Source organism: Falco biarmicus, chromosome 6 (assembly GCF_023638135.1).
Source record: "Falco biarmicus isolate bFalBia1 chromosome 6, bFalBia1.pri, whole genome shotgun sequence".
NCBI lineage: Eukaryota > Metazoa > Chordata > Aves > Falconiformes > Falconidae > Falco > Falco biarmicus.
In genome coordinates this window covers 15,189,880-15,210,652 of record NC_079293.1, presented here as the reverse complement: position 1 = coordinate 15,210,652, position 20,773 = coordinate 15,189,880, and the positions used below count along the sequence as shown (strand labels likewise).

The 20,773-nt window shown below is 35.5% G+C and overlaps 1 protein-coding gene across 1 annotated transcript in view; it reads right to left on the bottom strand.

Annotated features, from left to right (window-relative positions):
- EYS (eyes shut homolog) overlaps window positions 1–20,170 on the bottom strand; it is an 872,029-nt gene extending 851,859 nt beyond the window's left edge. The window contains exons 1-2 of the mRNA XM_056343434.1: window positions 19,319–20,170; window positions 17,100–17,213 (exon numbers count right to left, since the gene is read on the bottom strand). Of these exons, the coding sequence (XP_056199409.1) occupies window positions 17,100–17,213; window positions 19,319–20,072 (868 nt within the window). The 5' untranslated portion in view covers window positions 20,073–20,170. The remainder of the gene's footprint in view (window positions 1–17,099; window positions 17,214–19,318) is intronic.
- Between the last annotated feature and the right edge of the window lie 603 nt (window positions 20,171–20,773).

Sequence of the window (20,773 nt, the reverse complement as noted above, 5' to 3'; positions counted from 1 at the left end):
GGCTGTTCAGTTGTAATGGCTGTTGTATTGCAAGGGTCACAATCTCTATTTATTTCAAGATAATATACATCACTGCAGTTTAAGTCCTAGGACTTGTAGGACAGTGAATATGTCATTAATGTGGCAGTCCATTCTTTTAAATTTGTTTTAGTCTACCAATTATAAATAAATTTTCAGGAAAAGAAAAAAATTGTAAAATATTTTTGGTATCAGTATTTCCTTATGCTGCTTTCTAAGTAATGAGATTTTTCAGCCTGTTATTCCACCAAATACAGACGAGAGTCAATGAGTCTTGCCTTGTAGTCCTGATGCCTGCCTACATTTTCCAGATGTTATAAAACACTGTGTTCATCCCCCAGTGTAAATTTTCCTGCTGTGTAAGACCAAGGTATGATGGCTCTTGGATAAAACTTTCACTTGTGTTTTCTCATGAATTTTGTAGACTGTAGCATACTCTAACTGTACCTTAGAGCTTCTATCATTTTCCCCATTGTCTCAATACTATGCTTGTTTTGCTTAAATAAAAACTTCTGTAGGCACTGGCCTCTACAATATGAGGTTCATTTTTCCTTCTATTCAGAGCAATTATATGAAGTACTTGAGGAAAATGCAAGCAGAAATTCTAATTTCACCCTATACAACCCACCTCTGTGCTGATGTCCAAGCTTCTTTAAATATATATTTTTTATTCTTAACATGTACCCTTAACAATTGTATCCTACCATAACTTTTTTAAACAGAAAGTGAACTACAATTGCATTCAGATTAAAATGAGCAGACAGATTTGTAAAGAGAAATTTTTTATGAACAGCTATATTAGGTATCTGAAGAAAACAATAGGACTAAGAAAGTGAAAGGAAAAAACCCCAAACCTTACTGTGCCTTTGTATGCATACTAATTTTGAATATTAGTACATAAATCCTGCAACACTGAGGCTGTGAAAATCTCTTTTAAATTTTAAATTACTGTGGAATAAAATCTAGCAACATAGTTTATGTGGTTTAAAACTCAAAACCCTGTGAAAGTCTGTATTTTTCTCCAGAATTTTCATTTTCCTGTCTTTATTTCATCCAGAGGCAACATTAAGACAGATCTTTCTACAGGATGTTTGAATGTGCTAAATATTTGGTTAAATGAGTAACGTTAAGATGAGGTAAACTGGAACTTCTGTCTTAAAAAAAAAATTCACAAGACTTAGGATCTTGCCCTATCAAATAAAAGGCTAACTAAAAATAGATTCTGTGATAATCATCATATACTTGTTCAGTTATGATGTTTGGGGGTTTTTTGCTTGTTTGTTGGGGTTTTCTTAATGCATTTCTAATGCAGAAGTACAGCTGTAAAGCCACAGACTTTACCTTGTATTAATTTAAAAGACACGCAAAGCAGGTAAAGACTGATTATGAAAGAGACCAATTATCTTTACAAACAAATGTCTAAAAGAAAAGGAACATGAACCTGACATAAATGAACTTAAATTGTATTCCTAGTAAAATTAAACTTGTTGTAAAATATATTTGAACTGAATCTCAATGAAAAAATATTTTGTAGTTCTTTTTCTCTTACTTTCTATACTTGAAAATGTAATGTTTAACTTCTAGAAAAAGCTATTGTCTTGTATGCAGGCAACCAGAAAAGCTACCTGCACCTAGAGGCAGAATTTATTTTTCTTTCTTGTAGATCATGAACATTTAGATGTGCTTAAAACTTCCAAGGCTTTGTTAAAATATCAATATTGTGTATACATTTATATAAAAGGCAATTACTACCGTAATATTTAATGTATTTTTAAAATGCAGCATTTGGATCATACATAGGAAGTTTTATTTTTTTGAAGGCTGATCTAATAAGAAATCTCAGCTTGAAACTTCATTCAAATCCAGTTGCAACGTATCATTTTAGAACAAGTTGGCAATATAAACTATTGACTGAAACTCACAGCAAAAATCACTGCAGGCCACACAGTAATACATGTAATTACTTTTCTTTTTATATCACAAAGTTATTATTGCTCTGGGTTTGGTTGTTTGGTTTTTTTTTTCTTTTTAATAGAATTTTGACTCTCCCAAGTGTAACATCAAACACAAAATTTTAAGATTGGAATGTAAAGGAAGTGTGAAAGAAACAGCCTATGGACCTGATACAGCACAGCACATAGGAAGATATGTAATTGAGTCTAGTTTTACACTTGCATATCCATATGAACTTATAACACTTGTATGAAGCTCTTTTCTTTTCTTGAAGTCTATGTGAGCTTCAGTCAACAAGACAAATAACACACTGTTACTGAGAACCACATTTTGTGTCTGTACTAATTAACTAAAGAAAGCTAGGACTCAGGTTTTGTCCATGGAGAAAAAATGAACAATACCTTCATTGAAAACTCTGAAAAATTAACCATTTTAAAAATGATCACAGATTGTTATTCTAATTATTCCTAATCCTTGAATAATAATAAAAATAAAAAAATCAGTAATTCAGCAAAAAAACCATGATGAAGCAGAATGAAGAAAATCCTGTCCACAATAAAAGTGGAATTTTGTTTGATTTCAGAGAGATCCAAGATTTTTCCAGGACCTTTTCTTTCTTTCTTCCTTCTAGATGGAGCATGGAAAAAAATAACTGTGACTTTCTTTCTCATTCAAGCGATAAAGATACCCTAGAGCAAAATGATTTGGATTTTCATCATCTCATTTGTTCAAAGGAGAGGTATATAAATTGTCTTTTATCTTGGTATCTTTTCATTTGTAAGATGAAGAGCAGGAATACAAACATCCTTGTGTATTCATCATGGTGAGGATAAATAATCATCTTTGAAGTCTACTTAAATATGGTAAAAGGTAATTAAGCAGGGCCATGCCAGCTAAAGACTAGGATCACATAAAATCACAGCAAAGACTTATTAATTCTCTGGGTAAAATGGCTACAGAAAACTATTTTTAGGCAAGGAAGACTTCAGATAAAACAAATCAGAGAGACGTAATGACTTCTTCATTGCATGTCTTTACTTAGTTCTCCAGACCTTCATTTTAGATGACATCCCAGTTGCTAATGGACTTTTGTTTTTACCTTTCACCATCTCAAATTGTATTAAAAACTGAGAGGATGCAGATAGAAATGTTGAAAGAAATATAATGAATCACATGTCTGAAATCAGGCAATGATTTTTTTTCAATAAATATCTAGACAAAAGATTCTTCAAAGTGAAATTAAAGATTACTGTTGTGTTGTACAATTATTATTTTTTAATTAGTAAGAAATCTGTGGATTTATTGAAGAACTTTATTTTACAAAAATATTTCCTAAATTCTAGTCAAAGTTTTTTTCTTCAGTAAATTAAAATCTATACATAGGTTTGAAGTATTTTCACACACATATATCACATGAAAGGCAAATTTATTAAATTGATGTCAGATTTCAGCTTTTCTCCTCAATTGCTATGACAACTAGGGATAAATAGTACTTGGATTTATATTCTTTCTAGGAGAAAAATAGATAACATTAAAATTATGAATTCTGATGATTATTTGCAGAATCAATTTCATAATCACTGGGGAGTAAAAAAAAGGTGAGATGACTGCTCAAAAACTGAAAGTCAGGCAGCAGCTGTGGCCCAGCCACCTTCAAGGACATAGCTCCATTTGACTATCCATGTAACTGCTCTGTGGGCATGACTCAACCAGTAGAAGCATGAGCTCCTCTCTCTTTGACTAACATCAGCAGTTTTTAGAGCTCCTTTCTTACCTTAACTGCAGCATTTGTTATCTCTCAGTTACTCCCTGACCCCATGCAGAGACTCATGGTGCATCATAACATGGCTGGGGGTGGTGTGGGTGGTGTGGTGTGGCTGTGCTGGTGGCCTCTGAGATAATCAGAGATGGTTTATGACAGAAGGTATGGCCTGGGAGGTGTGCAAGAGCATCTAAGTGGAAGAGTTCTCCATTCCCCCTAGATCCCGAGAAGTCTTCATCATATGCATGGTACTCATTTCCATGTGGCACTTCCTGAGTTCTGTTCATGTCTCCCTTTTGTCTGTCCTTGGGAGTTTGGCCTGCCCTGTTAGCCTTCTCCAACTGAGCTGCAATGACCAAGACCCCTGCCATGTGCTCTAGCTCCACATTCAAGCAGTATTCTAAATACTGATGGTTGCACACACATTGAGCTGGAGGATAGAGAGGTCTTTTGTAATTCCATATCAGAGAACTCTGCAGGGTACGATACTCACCTAGGAATATGTTGCACTTTCTCTTCAGAGCACAGTCACAAGACTATCCTTCACTCAAGGAAGGAAGGAAGGATACTAGCCCCTCAAATATCAAAAGAAGGTCCCAGCCACACCATTCACTGTGATCCATAGCACCCACCTCCTTCTGTGCCACTGCTGAATGATCTGCTTGGTGGCAGAAGCACTTACAGCTCAGTAGGCAGACTGTCAAAGCTGCCAAGGGTGGCATGCAGAGACCTTGGAGAATGGGGAGGGAGCGTAAGATATTGATTATTGGTAGCAGGCAAGGTTCTTGGAGAATGAGGAAGATGGGGAGGTCTCATGAGATATGAATACATAAACTGATTGTGCTTCTTCCCATGCTGATTCCTGCTAGTGTGTCCTCTGGAGACATCCATGAGGAGGGCTGAAAACTCCTCTCTGGGGCAAAGTGGCAAATGTATAGTGCCAGAGCAAAGTACAATTAAGCAGAGTCTATTGTCTCCTTTGACACCTCTGTGGAACAGTGGGTGCTGCTGGAGTGCTCTGCTTTTTCCCTGCTATTCCATTTTTCCATTTTTGCCTTTGATCTTTGCGCTTTCTCCCTTTATTTCATTTGTTGTTCCGTGCAACAATTAATATATCACACTGTTCTATTACTTTAACTTTCCGTGAAAGGTAGGGTTTTGAGCCTTTGTTATACTTGGATACCAGCCCAACTCTAAAGAAAAATCAATAAAGGCCACAGCAACTGGAATTCATGGAGAAATGTGAACATGGCCACTGCTTGTGGTCCAGTCTCTTCATGCTCCCTCATCACCTCAGCTGTCTTCTTAAGGATGTTACAGGATACTTTCATTGGTTGCAAATCTAACTAAACCTTTCTTAAGCCCATTGGTATTGCCTCCCTCCATAAATTTAAGTAGCAAGAATTTTCATCAAACTTCTCTGTATTCTTCTTGATATATGAAAAAAACAAACAGCAATAATCAAGATATGACTACATCAGGGTTTTACCTGTGACAGCACGTGCCCTCCATCCTGTTCTTAATGCCATTCTTGATGAAGGCCAATAATTTGTTGGCTTTTCTGGCTGCCACACAATGCTGAGACAATAATTCCAGAAAATTTTAAACAATAACTCAAAGATCACCAAGTTGATAAAGGGACTGAAACATATTTCATATGAGAGAAGGCTGAGAGAGCTGGGACTGTTCAGCCGGAAAAAGAGAAGGCTCGAGAAGGATCTTATCAGTGTGTATAAATACTTGATGGGACACAATGAAGAAGAGGGAGCCAGACTCTTCTCAGTAGTCCACGCTGACAGAACGGGCACAGACTGACACACAAAACTCCATTTGAACACAAGAAAACACTTTTTTACTATAAGTTAGGTCAAACTCGAGAGCAGGTTGCCCAGAGGCATTGTGAAGTTCCCATCTGTGGACATACTCAAAACCTGAATGGGCACGGTCCTGGGCAACCTTCCGTAGCTGACCCTGCTTGAGCAGGGGGTTTGAAGTAGATTATCTCAAGAGGTCTGTTTCAACCTCAATATTTCTGTGTCTCTTTGTCTTCTTTCCCGAGTTGTTTCTGAAAAATCAGCTTAATTTGGAGCTGTTTTAAATCATTTTCACCTAGAATTATTATCCTTTACTTATCTACAGTGAAGCTCATCAGTCATTTTTTCTGCTCAGTTTTGTGTAGTCCTCCTGGGGTTCTTAAGTTTTGGCATGCCAGATGGCTACCTGAAAGAGCATGATTATATCTGCAAATTTGGAAATATCACTGTTCATTCCCTTCTCCAGATCATTATTGAAGATGCTGAATAAAATCAGACACAGTGTTAGTGTTTAGGTAAGGCATAACTGACCTGCCTTTATCCTGAAATAATGGACTTTAACTCCTACCTTTTGATTTCTTTAAAATAACTGGATTTTAATCCTTTCCTCCAGTTGCACATAACTTTGTTGTTGTTCTTTGGCTTTTTTGTTGTGTTTTTTTTTTGTTTGTTTGTTTGGGGGTTTTTGGTTTGTGGGGTTTTTTTTTGGTTTTAAATGTTTGAGTGGAACACCATTAAAGGCATTTCCTTTTTTTTTTTTTTTTTTTTAATTCAGATGTATAACATCCACTGGATTTCCTTTTCCCATATGTTTAAGGATGAGAATTTCAGCAGACAAGTGAGGCAGCATTTCCTTTTACAGAAGCCATCCTGACTCTAATAACTTCCATGTTTATTGTGTGCTCAGTGGTCTAATTGTTTTCACAGAACTATTAAAACTGATATTTTTGATACTACAGCAACAATTTAAGGCTCTGATATTAATCTAGTTTGTTGGAATTATTTCCAAACATTTACCCTATGGGCAACCTTAAACCAGTTACTCCTCATAACAAGTGAAAGCTTCTTTTTCTTTTCTTTTTTTTTTTTTTTTTTACCAGCTCTACTTTTCTTCACTACTCAGTAACAACACAAACTTTTCTGTGTTTTCTTTCTAATCTATACTACTGACCACTTCCCTGATCATTACATCTATCTCTTACCAGTCTTTCATGTTATCCCTATATCTTGTATGTCAGCACTGACCATAGGTTTTCATCTCTTCTGCAATCTGCTACTCCATACTTTATTTCCTACTAATCTTCATTTACTGGAAACTTACTTTTAGACATGTGGCATGAAACAAACCTGCTCTTTCCCTAGTTCTGCAGGCCCATAACAATCTACTTCTCAGTGACTTCTGCTGTAAGCTATTCATGATCACCCATCTTAGGCCTAGCAGAAAGGGAGGAAGCTGCTGGATCCACAGATAAATCTGATCCTTCTGCTCCTCACCTGCATTCTACTTCTGATATCTCTATTGAGGAAAGGCTAATATAAGACCATTCATATTTGAGGGCATATTATATCTCATCTCATCTCATTATTGGCATTTTAAATTTACCTCCCTTGAGGCAGAGGGGTTTACAGAAATTCTGTAAAAAATATCTTTTCTAATTCTGCATATAAAGGTTTTGGTTGGGTTTTTTTCCTATATATTGTGATTTACAGCTGGGAAACTCAAAATGAAAATTTAAACCTATAATCCTAAAAATGCTTTTAGCTAAAAATATATTTCAGGTTAGTATGGAGAATTTTGTAAGACTTTGCACAAAGCACACACATTCTTATAAAGTAAAACAGTTAATTCATCATTATAATGGATTCTTAGAATGACATTTTTTTTAAGTTTATATTTCCTTTCCCAAGATTTTAATCTTTAAAAAGTGAAATATTAAATATTCATGCTTCTATAAAATTCAACTATGAAGCATTTCAGCCACAGTTGCAGTAATGTCAGAATATTGCAATGCTTGTACACAGACAGTCGAACAAAAAACATGAAAATGCAATGTATGCATGGTGGGTTTTTTTAAATAAAGAATGTTAATCATGTCCACATCACAATGTGGAAAAGGTGGAAATGGATGCTAATTTCCTTTTAAAATTCTAGGTGTTTTAAGTATAATATTTACGAAGAGAGCAAACATGACAGCATTGTTCTTGTTTTCATTGATACACTGAAGAGTATTGCATAAGTTTAGATATCTATGACAGAAAGAAATATATGTGAGCTAAATGTCTGGAAACTTATTATAATTAGGGGTAAGATCTAGGTTAAGACCAGTTGCTCTGAGGAAATAATATTTTTAGCCTGTGGAGGAATGCCACAGGTAAGCTCATTTTTCAGGTTAAGACACCTACATTTATATGATGCATGCATGCATGCATGTGGTCTTCATGTTCCCACTATTTTCAGTTGTGAAGTAGATAATATGAGTCAGTGGCGCCTGGAGAGTGATTCAGTTAATTCTAAACATTGGGCACTGGGTTGATTAAATCTTTTAGTTCCATTTTGTGTTGACTAGACATTCACTGAATGCATTACGAACTTGGACTGCAAGTTCAGCCTTGGTATTGATGACAATATTTTGCATGGAAGACCATGATATATAAATATATAGGTTTATGGGCTTAACCATTCTGTTAAAAGTACATGTTAATGATGACTGCATAGTATCTTTGAAGAGGCTTACTTTTGCTCACTGAGGATCTGACTAAAAATACCAGCTGCTCTCAGAGGATAAACTCTTTCCACCCCTACTTACCTAAGACTAAGTCAGCTGATGCCATATAAATGAGTATTTGACATCAGAGCCTTGGTCATGAGTTGTTCTGTCTGCTGACTCAAGTGTGTCTTCTCCCAGCTGTCATTAGAGGATGAAATATCATGTTCTTTCAAACATAAGCCATCTGAGATGTGTAAGGAGGAGAAGAGGTGCAACTGTGTATAACAAGGAGTTGTTTTTATCTCACAACTACTTGCACTCATTGTGTTCTGTGATTCAAATAAGCATAGTACTAACAGACTACTAAAGTAGAAAAAGTTTGTGAGTTTTCAGTTAGCAGAAGGAGTTTGGAGAAAACCGGTAAACTTAGAGGTCATAAAGGGAATAGAATAATTTGAGTATTTCACTGCCATGGGCATTCATACACTACAGTTTCAGTCACTTTGCTTTCTAATATCTTTTACTGATTATTTCTAATTCCATGTCCAGTGCTATCAGTATTTCTTAGATGATAAAATCTATAAATATATTTTTTTTCACTACGTTTTGTAAGGCCATGTATAGGAATTATTTTGTTTTCCTTGCAGAACTGAAAAAAAAACCCTTACAAAATTACAGAAATTACAGTAAGGGACAGTAATTTAAGAATTACTAGTGAACATGTCTAGTGAAGGACAGGTATCCAAAGGATAAAGAGATTTTCTGTTTGTAAGAAGAATAATTTAGTCTGATTTCCAGCCTGATAATAATTTGTTATATTCAATCACCTCATTTCTGCACAGGGTGATAATGTAGAAAGGAAAAAAAGGGATCTAATGGGTTAGAATAAAGAATTGTATTACTTAAAATAATGGAAGCTCTGTAATCTCACAACAAACTCATTCAGATGAAGTGTATAGTGCCATTGCTTTAGTGATTTAATTTACTTAACATTGTTTCTCCGACTACTAAAAAACCCACAATCACTTATTAAAAAACTAAATAGATTTAATAGGAGTAATAAAAAAAAGTTAGAAATTAATTGTGTAGTATTATATTAATAAACTTGTAGGGAAAGCCCTTCCCTGAAGAGGAACATGTTGGAAAATTATTCACTGGGGATGGGGGGGGGGGGGGGGCGGGAATTGGTTGGGGCAGGAAGATAACAGAGTACCAGGAATTTACTTTACCTTGAACCAAACTGTCACATCGGTTATTATAAATAACATGAGTGGTCATATATCTGCCTTCATAAAAAGTATCTTCTACAGATCAATATGTTCTATGGACACTAACATAAAGCCAAAATATGGTTAGTACATAGTGTTTAATGAATTTTGAGACAGTAAAAAAAATTCTCCATTATTTTGCTTTAAAACCAAGCAGCTATTAAACCAACTGTCTGGGTTTTATTTTGTAGGGAGCATTTAATTCGTAAAAATATAGAAAATAAAGTTTCAAATAATGATACCAGGATAAATATCTTTTGTCAAGCCCAGATAATTAAATAGAAACTGAAAGTTATAAATATACTTCTTTCATCCCAATTTTTAAGACGATAGTGTTGCCAATATTGAACAAACAATATACTTTCACAAAACTGAAAAGTCAAGGAAAAAAACATTTCCTGAACTAAGTCATCTTTTAGTATTCTGCCCTGCATTTCATCGAACTTTTTCACTCCATCACAGCTCAAGCACTCATCTCCAAAGCATCTTATAAGCAATATACTTGATATAGGTACAGCACCCACTAATGTTTGCTCATTGCTGTGTATTTCCAAATTATTTTAGAGCTGACAGTCTTTCTTCTCTTATAATAAGGCAATTTCCACTTTTTGCTGTAGAACCAAGTATTGTTATTCATCTCATGGTCAGCAATATTCCCTAGTTTTTTCTAATAATTTGTTACCATTCACTTTGTTAAAGACTTACTAGTTGGCATATTAGATTAGGTGTCAGCAAAATGTACAATTTACTTTCCAAGGTCTTGATTTACATTTAAATGTGAATTTAAATGTAAATGTAAATGTAAAATGACCTTGGGAATGGTCACTGGAATTTGCCTTGACCTAACATTAATAATAGGGAAACTTTTGTGCAAGTTAGCTAACTTTGAAAGGATGAGTGAGCTGCTTAGTAATTGAAGCTACTCTATTTAGTATTTAACATTAAATCCCAGAAGCTTACAAGTCTGGTGTAGTCCTAGAGTAACTAAATTGTCTATTGTAATATGGTATCAGAGGTATAGTCAATCATTATATTGATTGAGTATAGTTAGAGCTGAGTTGATATTCTGAAATGAATATGAAAATTATTTATAAATCAATTATGTGTTTCTATTAAAAAAGGAAAAATATATTGTGTGATACAGGAATATTATAAAGACTTATAGGAAGTTTTGAAAAACAGCCTACTGAAGTGTGTTATGAAACCATGCCAGAAGAGTATATTTAAGACAACTTAAATAGATCAGACAAACTAATTCATGTCATTCCATGTAGTTTCGACAAGTCTTTCTTGTGTATGTATCTTTATTACTAGCTAAGATAGATTGACCTGTATTGTATTTGTAAGAGTAAGTTATAGCTATTTGTATTAAAGTTATTTGGCAGTCAAGTGACAATTGCCTAAACTGCTTTAGCCTCAAAGGACATATGAAAAGTCCTGTCACATACTCTCATCACCTAACTTAAGGGCATTTGCCTTAACTTTCAAACTAGAATATTCCTTCATTGCTGAAGTAGTATCAGTAGTGTCTCTGGAGCCTCAGTTCCCTGAATCACTCCCTGGAAACACAAGTCCCTAGATAACATTGTCTTCATTAAGGTACCCTAATCAAACATGATGTGAATGCAACGTGAACTCACGGTCTCTGAATTTAAAACAATTGCTAAAGAAGCATGCATAGTAGCTGGATCAGAGAACAGGGAGATGGGCTTAACATTTTGATAAATGTTAGAAATCTGGGTCCTTTGTGAGTTAAATGTTAAAAATCTGGGTCCTTTGTGACTGACAGATATTATGGTCTCTGGCAGAGGATAGGTATGTAGTCTGAAGAAGAGCTCTTAATCATCAGATCAGTTTCATCTGTCATTAAGTCACTTCACTTGGTTACACAAAAAGTGAGGACAAGTACTGCCTGTGGACCATGGTGAAACTACAATAGAACAAAGTGTTAGTAAGCAGTAGTTTATGGCAGAGGTTAAATGTAACAAAGGATGCTGAGGCAGATTAAAATTATAACTTTGAAATTTCTACTTGAAATTGTTTTAAAAGTAGGTTAAAAATAAGCTGTAGAAAGGGCAAAGAAAAAAATCAGCTGGATTTCTCCTACAGAATGTATTTTACAGTAAAAAATATATATTTTTTATGAAACTTAAATCATGGGAGAGAGAAAAATTCTTATTCAGGACATGCTGTCACAGATTTTATGATACTTTTGAAACAAGCATGAAATACACATTAAATTATGCAATTAGAAAATTCACATTAACTTCATTAAAACCCCCTTATACAACATGCATTTTCTTCCTTGACACTAAAAGAACTATGGCCATTTCACTGTCACTCATAAAAACGGCCAAAACGCTTTCTTTATTCTAGTGACATTGAGAAACGATCAGGGAATATTTCACAGGATGTTTTTACAACTCAGGATCATAATCCCCACAGTCTACAGCTTTGTGTGAGGAAACTGTCATCCTTGAAAAACTTTTATTAAGTCATAGTCAGTCAGTTAAAAAAAAAAACAACAAACCAAACAAAAAAAAAATTCAAACAAAACAAATCACAAATGAGAATAAAGTAACAGGGGAAAACATAATCTGTAATTGTCCTCTTCCCCATTCCCACATCCCTGTTGCTATGATCCCTGCCCCTTAGAGAAACGCTCAAAAACAAATTCCTCAGCAGGAATATCTCCTCAGGCTGAGCTTTGTGCTGCCTTGACAGTGCAAGGGCTCAAGACTTCTCTGGTTTGTTTTAATCCCTGTGCTTGAGTCCAGTGACTGCTGGCTCCCCTGCTCCAGCTCTGGGAATGGCACCTGTGGGGAGGAGATGACCTCCACCCCACCATAGACATGGTCTGACAAACATTTGCCCTTCGTGAGAAGTGGCTGAGGACCGCTGCCAGGCTGCAGCTGGGAGACTGGGAGAAGGAAGCAGATAATGACTTGAAAACATGTAAAAGTAGGCTGAGATAGACCCTTGACTGACAGGGGAGAAACTTCCAGTATGAATGTCACGCTTCCCCTGATGAAGACCTCAGGGTGCTGATGACTGACTTACTGCAAATCCTGCCTCCTTTTCTTGACGGAGAATGATATATTGCTCTTGGGACCAAGAGGAGCACTGGAAAACTGAGTATAATGCCAAAGTAAAAAAAAAATAGATAGCAGTAAGGATTTTTTGTATCATATTTTAGCGGTATTATTAATAAAGCTTTAAGTATTATTTTGGGCTATGTTATTATTAGAAAAATAGAACCATTAGGCTGTTAAAACAGTAACTGCACAAACAATAAATTCTTCTGTCCATATGTATGTATAGTCAAGTCCTTTAACATTTATGATCTTTTTCAAAGTAAAATGGCTGTAATTCACTGATTAAGCAAACCAACCATTTTAAACTGAAGCACCTGGATGTTGGAAGCTCTAATAAGTGGCTCCAAGCAAAACCACCTCATTCTTATAGCATCTCCTGTCCCACAAGTGAGAAGGGAAATCATTATGGCCTGTAAAGAGGCTAATTGGACCATTGGGTAAGGCAGAAAATGGAGGTCTCCTTTACAGGAATATGTGGAAAAAAACCAATAATCCCAAGTGCTCTACAGAGGTTTGGGTTTTAATCACTTCTCTTACCTCCCATCTTCCCACTTAAGTAGTAACAAGTCATCCCCATCCCACCCCCGACCCCCCTCTGTCCCCCGTCCCCCCGATTCGACAAAATACATTCAAACAGAAAACTACTGCTCTTAATCCACCAAACACAATCTAGGGTAAGCACACTAAGCATTACTATTACAGAGATAATTAAAATACTGCCATTTCCTGTAGGCTGTGAATGAGCCACACTGATTTTCTGTGCATATTCAGATCAGGACCACAACATCCATCAGAATTTCTAAGACATCTTTTTTATTAGGGGGTGTATAAAAAGCACCTCTTCTAGTGAACCCTGGAGCCTGAGGAGCCTCCTTCCCAGCTGCTGGAGCCCAGTACATCCAGGGATCTGGGAGTCCCTCTGTCCTAGACCAATGGATGTAGCTGTTGCTTTCTGCTTTGCAGGCTCAATGAGTAGCAAAGATGAACATGCCAGAGACGTACACACACAAAGGATACTAACACCTGCAGATACATAGACTGCCCACAGACAGGGCACTGCCTTTAACAACAACCGCATATACCACCACCAGAACTCACATAAAACATATGTACAAACAGACAAAACCCAGTCTTCCTCTGACTGATAAGAGTTGAATCTTGCTAGTGAAAACACACAGCCCCTTACTCTCTAGTTCAAAAGGACAGACACATTTGTGGACCCTTCGAATAGTAGCATGGGAACTCAGCTCACCCAATATTAATGCCCAATTCCCAGGATCCCTAAACACTGGATAGACTATCATGAAGTCTGCTAATGAATTACACATGCCCACACACAGATGCGCCTACACACCAGGTTAAGGGAAAATACAAATGTTCTGCTCTTCCCGGTGGCTCGTGCCCAGGCACACAGGCCCTGTCAGTCTTGGTACCCTCTCTACTTCTTGATGCTGGGACTCTCATCTGCTGCAACTGGCACTAGGCGTGAGAAACACCATCACTCGGTCTGATACCAGTTGCTGGCACTAACTTCACTCATTGTAGACACAGATTCCCGCAATCTCCCTTCAGCTGGTGATGCTGAGACCCTCTCACTCCAGCTTCTGGCACCACAGACATTTGGGCCACTATCACCCGTGGTCTAACTCCAGTTGCGAACCTCAAAATCAGTCACTTTGTCTCTCCAGTTTCTGGCATCTGAATTCTCAGCACTCACAGATGGGAGGGGGGTGAGATTACATGGTAAAAGAGTTTAGAAAGGATTTAATAATAAGAATTGAATAGACTACAGTGATTCAGTGCAGGGCTCAGTTACAGAAGTGGGCTGACCAGCAACTTCTCACAATCAATTTTACACTTCCTCTGTACACCCACTCCACCATTGTTTTTCTCAGATCCCCTTCCTCTAAACATTCTTTAATAAGTCTAATGATGCAAATTCTGGTACGAATTGGAGTATGTAATTATAACAATAATGGCATGCCTAACGTTAGTGGTTTGTTATTCACATGTTAAAAATGTTCTTTCAGGAAAGAGTAAAGAGAGTTTTTAGAGCTCTATGAGTGAACTATACAACTAATAAAAAATGAAAATACATAACTGACCAACATATACTTTGTTAGTACAATAGATTCATTCTACCATAGTGAACACAATTTAAACAACACAATCTTTACTTATTTTTGATAAATGCTTGTAAATAATAATAAATCTAATATAAAATAATTAAAATATATTTTTACTTGCATCTCAAATTTACAGTAACAAGAATATTTCATACTTTCATTCAGATTATGTGAACTAGTTACTGCAGTGTCATACCTCATTTTGGAAAAAGGTATGTCAAAGTTTATTAAATCCTAAACATAACTTGCACAATCTCGGTATTATGTTTGTGTTTTCTGTGCAGAAGGATGTTTTGAATTTGCTGCCAGCATCACACACTTAAAATAGCATTTAAGATACAAAATTCATAATTGCACAACTTATCTTACCTGAGAACACAATTCAGCTGCAATGTAAAAACAGTAGAAAAATGTCTGTTTTCATAGAAAAATGTCTGTTTTCAAGTGGGATATTTTAGGTAACTTTTATTGGAATTGCTATAGTGTTAGCAAACACAGGATCACAGAAAGAAATGTAGATATAATCTAACCACATTTAGTAAGAAAATAATTGCAAAATTATACTGTAGATTAGTCAACCACTCCTATTGCAAGGTATGCTGACATGCTATATACTTCCTGTTACAACAGGACCTGAGGATATTTATATCATAGCAAGTAAAAAGAGTGAAATTAATGAAAGTCTGCCTTGTCCCATGACACTTAGGCTCAGAAACAAGACAGTATTCTTCATTTTCTTTTGGTTAACTAAGGAATAAAAAGGGAGCTAACTCACACTCATAGTCTCTTTTTCTTCTTTGCCATCCTTACCAGCTACCTGGAGAGTAGATTGCAATGGTTGCTGCCGTCCACTAGAGTTGAGTGTATTGAACTCTTTTCATGTCATTAGGGGTTGGGCTTTACTGTATCTGGGAGGGGGTTTCTCCTGTCTCCTCCACTCCTTCATTAGGTCAAAATTGCAAGGAAACAAAAGATTTTTGTGGGGAAATTTTCAAAAACAATGTACCTGCACCATTTCAATGAGAGGGACAAGAATAAGGGTTCTAAAAAGATATAAACCATGTGTGGGGGAAAAGATAGTTGTAGAAAACTTTACTAATAGACATTTCTCCTTTGAAGAAAGGGGTTTTTCAGTTTTCTCAGAATGACGTTGACCATGATGCCCTCTACAGTGAAGGGAGAAAAAGGAGAGTAATATAAAACGGATCTACTAGGAATTTAGAATTAAGTATGTCTATCCCATTTTTAAAGCTATGTTTCTACACAGACTTAACTAAAATGTCAACAAGAATGTTCAGTCTTTCACTATGAAAAGAAAGATTGGCTCTTGGATCCCTCTAACCCCCTTATGGTTTTGTTTTGGTTTGTGTTTTGGTGTGGTTTTGGGGTTTTTTTCTTTTTTTTTTTTTTCTTTCTTTTGTTTTCTTCTTTTCTTTTTTTTTTCTTTTAACTCTGCATTTCAATGCAATTATTTGTTTATGATTGGCAGGTATAACTGATACCTCCAAGAAAGAGACATATTAAAAAATGTTACTGTCCTTGGATATTCAAGTGCTAGCTTTATACTTAATTAAAAGTATTTTAACTTTTTTTTACATTTAACTTTTTAACATTGTTAAAAAAAATCTTCTGTGTATTGCTACTTTTCTTATATTAACACAGTAAATCTCTGCTGTGAAGTACAAGGATTAATACTGTTTTAAGTTTGGATGCTATTCTAAGTCCCAAGAAAAAGTGTTTACAATAGGATGCCTTTACAGTTTATGATTCAAGCTTTTCTCATGAAAGCATCTTATTTGTCCAGTATATCCTAAGTAAACAGATTAGCTTCTGAGAGTTGGGTTTTTTGGCTGTGTGGTGGGTTTTCTTGTTTGGTTGGTTTTGTTTATTTGTTTTTATCAAGACACACCAATAAATCATGAGATTATTGATTCTTTAAGTTACTTCTATATTTTTCCTAGCACATCTATTAAGAGGATGCTGAACTTATGAATACAGGTGTCATGATCATTCTAAATCATCCAGCAAGAGCTCTCTATTAGGAACTCTCAGTTATTGATTATGAGACTTCCTTTGTCATACTGCCAATAGGACAAAGGAACTCATGGATGGGATCTAGTCATGAAAAGACTCTATCATTTATACAGTTTTACTTCAGTACATGAGTATTTTGGAATGGTCACATGGAAGTCTGATTTCTTTATTTTACAAATCCTAATTAAAAAAAAAATCTGAGGAAATTACAGACTGTGCCACAATCATCTGAAATAACGGTTTTAATAAAGCAAATATTTGCACTACTATTAAAACACCGGAAACAACTACTATAAGACAGGAAACAAAGGCTTTTCTTACCTGTAAAGCCATTGTCACATTCACAAAGAAAAGTGTTTGGAGTAACATTGCTGCAGTTACCATTGAAACATGTATGTGGCTGGCACTGTCCAACTATTTCTGTACAGTTTTTACCTATTTAAAAGGGATAATAGGAAGATTGAACTTTAGTAATTTTTTTTTTTTTCCTGAAATGTCAAACTTACATTGAAGTATAACATTATATTTAATAGGTAGGTGGATTGATAGATAGGTATTTGTGCTAATGTTGGTCACTAATTTTCACCAAAATTACTGAAGTTCTAAAGCAAGGCAGAAAGATTTTCAGCTGCTGTAATACAAGCTACTGTGCTGAACCTCATCCGTCATAAAGTTACAAATTCACATAGAGCTTAAAAGGCAGAAACGCTATAAGTAGTGTTTGTTTCTTTTTGGCATTAATCTAGCTTACAGTTTCTTCCAGCACTGCAAACAAAAGATGTACTCATGTGTAGTCTGATTTGACTGAATTTTTCTTAATATGCAGCTTTCTGGAATACATTGTTTATGTTATTACAGCATATGGGTCTAAATACCATATAATTATGCTTGCCACTTGAATTGTTGCTATGACATTATTCACACTTCAACAATTTTTCAAATCTCTAATAGAACTTACATTATGTGAGGCACTTTTTTCCTCCCTTGCTTTTGTGTAGCCATGTCTGTAACATATGATGGTTTAATCTCATAGTCCTTTTTGTATACACACAGCTTATTTACTGGACCTGTATTGCCAGTACAAAATTATAGCATTATCCATCACTGCTCCATATAGGCTAACAGAATATTTTAAGCATTGTTTGTTGATAATGTTAAGCATGATGATAGCTTTTAACATAATTGCTTGTGAATCTCGCCATTAACTTAAATTATAATAGTACCAGAGACTTTTTGATATTATTTTCAAAGCTTTTTACATAGCCCACAGAGATCATAAAAGGAGTAGAAAACATACTGCATATCATCAATATTTTAAATTTTACTAAGATTTGAATAATTATAAAAATATTTTTCTGATAACATTGACTTGTTTATAACTGCATAATCTTCTATTTGCAAATGCATCAGTAACCAAATTATTATGCAGTTTAAAAAGCAATTAAAACTAAGCTACAGTAAACTTTAGGCAATATAACTATTTCTACGTTCTGTGAACCTCACTCGTTCCTGACTCATCGGTTTTGTTTAACAGCATAGCATCACTATTGTGAGAACACAGAAGTGCAGTTTATCAAAGGAACATTGCTAGAATTCTGCTCCACAAGTACAGAAAGAGCACCAATAATCCTTTATGTGATGTGAATGAATATTTCTGGTACTTTCTTAAGGATTCCCAAACTCCATTGATCTGATTGTAGGAACAATATACCCAGCATTTCCTTCATCCCTTTTTTCTTCCTCCATGAAATAGACATAACAGTTAGATAAGAATGTATCTAATCATGCTGTGCTCTCTAGTAGTCCAATCTGAAACCCAGATTTGGTTTCTCCAATAGGTTTTGGGTAAGGACTGCAATATTTTCTAGACAGAATTAGGTGATTTTTTTCTCATTTGGAAAATATTTAATTTGATGATAACGGTGTGTTTAGCAAACTCCTTTACAGTACAAAACAATCTGGAAGAAAAGAATATTTTGTTTTGCTTGCTCTTCTAATTAAATGTTTGACTTTTCAATTAGAAACAAATTTTGATAAAAAAATTCTCTTATGTAATTTAAAAGTTCTTTAAACTGAAATGAAAGATTTTGTGGCTGGTTGAATGAAATGTTAATTTCAACCAAACCCTTTGTTGTTTTTCAGCAGTTTGTTTAGCTATTTCGGGGGACCTTACTCCAAATGACATGTTATTTGGTGTAAGAACTTGAAATGCTGAACAAACAAAAACATCAGTTACTTTTGTGAGTTCACAAGTACTTAGCTATGGCTCATGCTTAAGTGGGAAAGAAGCATGATAAGAACTTGTTCTATTTTTCCTCACAATACATACATGGATGTAAGCACGTACAAACTGTCTTGAAATGACTGTATGGTCTCCTATAAATGACTACATGTAAAAAAGACTCAGTGCAGGTGTGGTAGTGACAATGGACAATCAAATTATACAAAAAACTTGTTAACAATGTACTCACTGTATCATTATCCATTAAAGAAAATGTATTATCTATGTAACATTGATTCCTAGAGGGGAAAAGAAATACCTGAAAATTTTGGAGGACATGTGCATTGGTAAGACTCTCCAGAAAGTTCTGATTTCTCACTGCAGGAGGCATTGTTGTGGCAAGGTTTACTGGAACACATATCAAACTTCTGGCAGAATCTTCCAGAATACTGTGAGAAACAATGGCAATTATATGCTTTTTCCCAAACATGGCTTAGACATTTTCCATGCCCAGAGCATAATGGTGCATTTGGAGACTGTTGGCAAAACTGCTGCTTCACAGTTACATTCAGACGAAGGCCTATGTTGCACAATAGCGGACCTCTCTTAGGAAGCTCTGCAAAGTAATGAGTTCCAACACCAAGCCATTTAGGGTCAACTTGGTGCAGTCCTCTTACTTGACAAACAAAAATCAACTGCTCTTGAAGAAAATCAGCTTTCGGGCACTTAATAAATTCTTCCTTGGAAACATTTACCAAATTCATTCCATAGGACTGAAAGGATGGCTCAGAGGAGATGAAAAGACTGTCACCTAATTGAAGCTGTAAGGGGCATATCTGAGGGATACTGAGCTCTTGTTCTTCTGAGATTTTCCCAGTAATACTTTTATTCATATTCCAGCATTCAGTGTAAAAGTCTGAGCAGAAGTTTTCCCTTGGTGTCCATTTTATTACACTAGGTTTTGGTTCAACTCGCCATTCAGCAGTCATTTGCCTCTCACATATTACCTGAGCATTTACGGTGCATAGTTGAAGAAAGCATGCTAACATGCAAACTGCTGATTTTGTAGTCATTGTTTCACCTGGCAAATAGGAGTTGTGTTTCACATCTGCTTTAGTACTGAGGATAGCTTCGGAACACTTGTTTCTCAAGGTTCATCTGTATTTTCCATGAAAGCCTAGGAATTCAAACAAAGAAAATTATGTCTGTTTTCACATCAAATACAGTTTCATAGTAAAGCCTCATTACAAAACTAGAAAATATACAACAAAGCAAGGTCTACATCTAATTACACTATGTGAAACTAGAATAAGTCCAATTAACTGATCAGAACTACACCACTGTAACTGAAGTCAGATTTTTCCTATTTCCATTCCTGCTAAAGATTTTATTTTCATTTAGTACATTTCATTGTACTTGCTTATGAAAGAAAACAAGCTTAAAAGCAGAGTTTCCATATTCCCTCCCTCTGTTCACAAAAATGAATAATAACCAAGTTAAGGTACAACACCTATGACAAAACTGAGAAATAAACCAGAACATCTAAGCTCTAGTCCTAAGCTCTTCCGTAGATGTTTTCCTGATACTGAATTATCATTAATTTATGATAAAAGTAGATATTCTGAAGATGTAGGCATATGAATTATGGCTTCAATGAAGAAAACGTACAGGTGCGTCATCACCTCTTTTATGTTCCCATGCAGTCAGCAAAACACTTAATTAAAACCTTAGTTTTCAAAATATATAGCTGAAAACCAAAGGTCCTTAATCATGT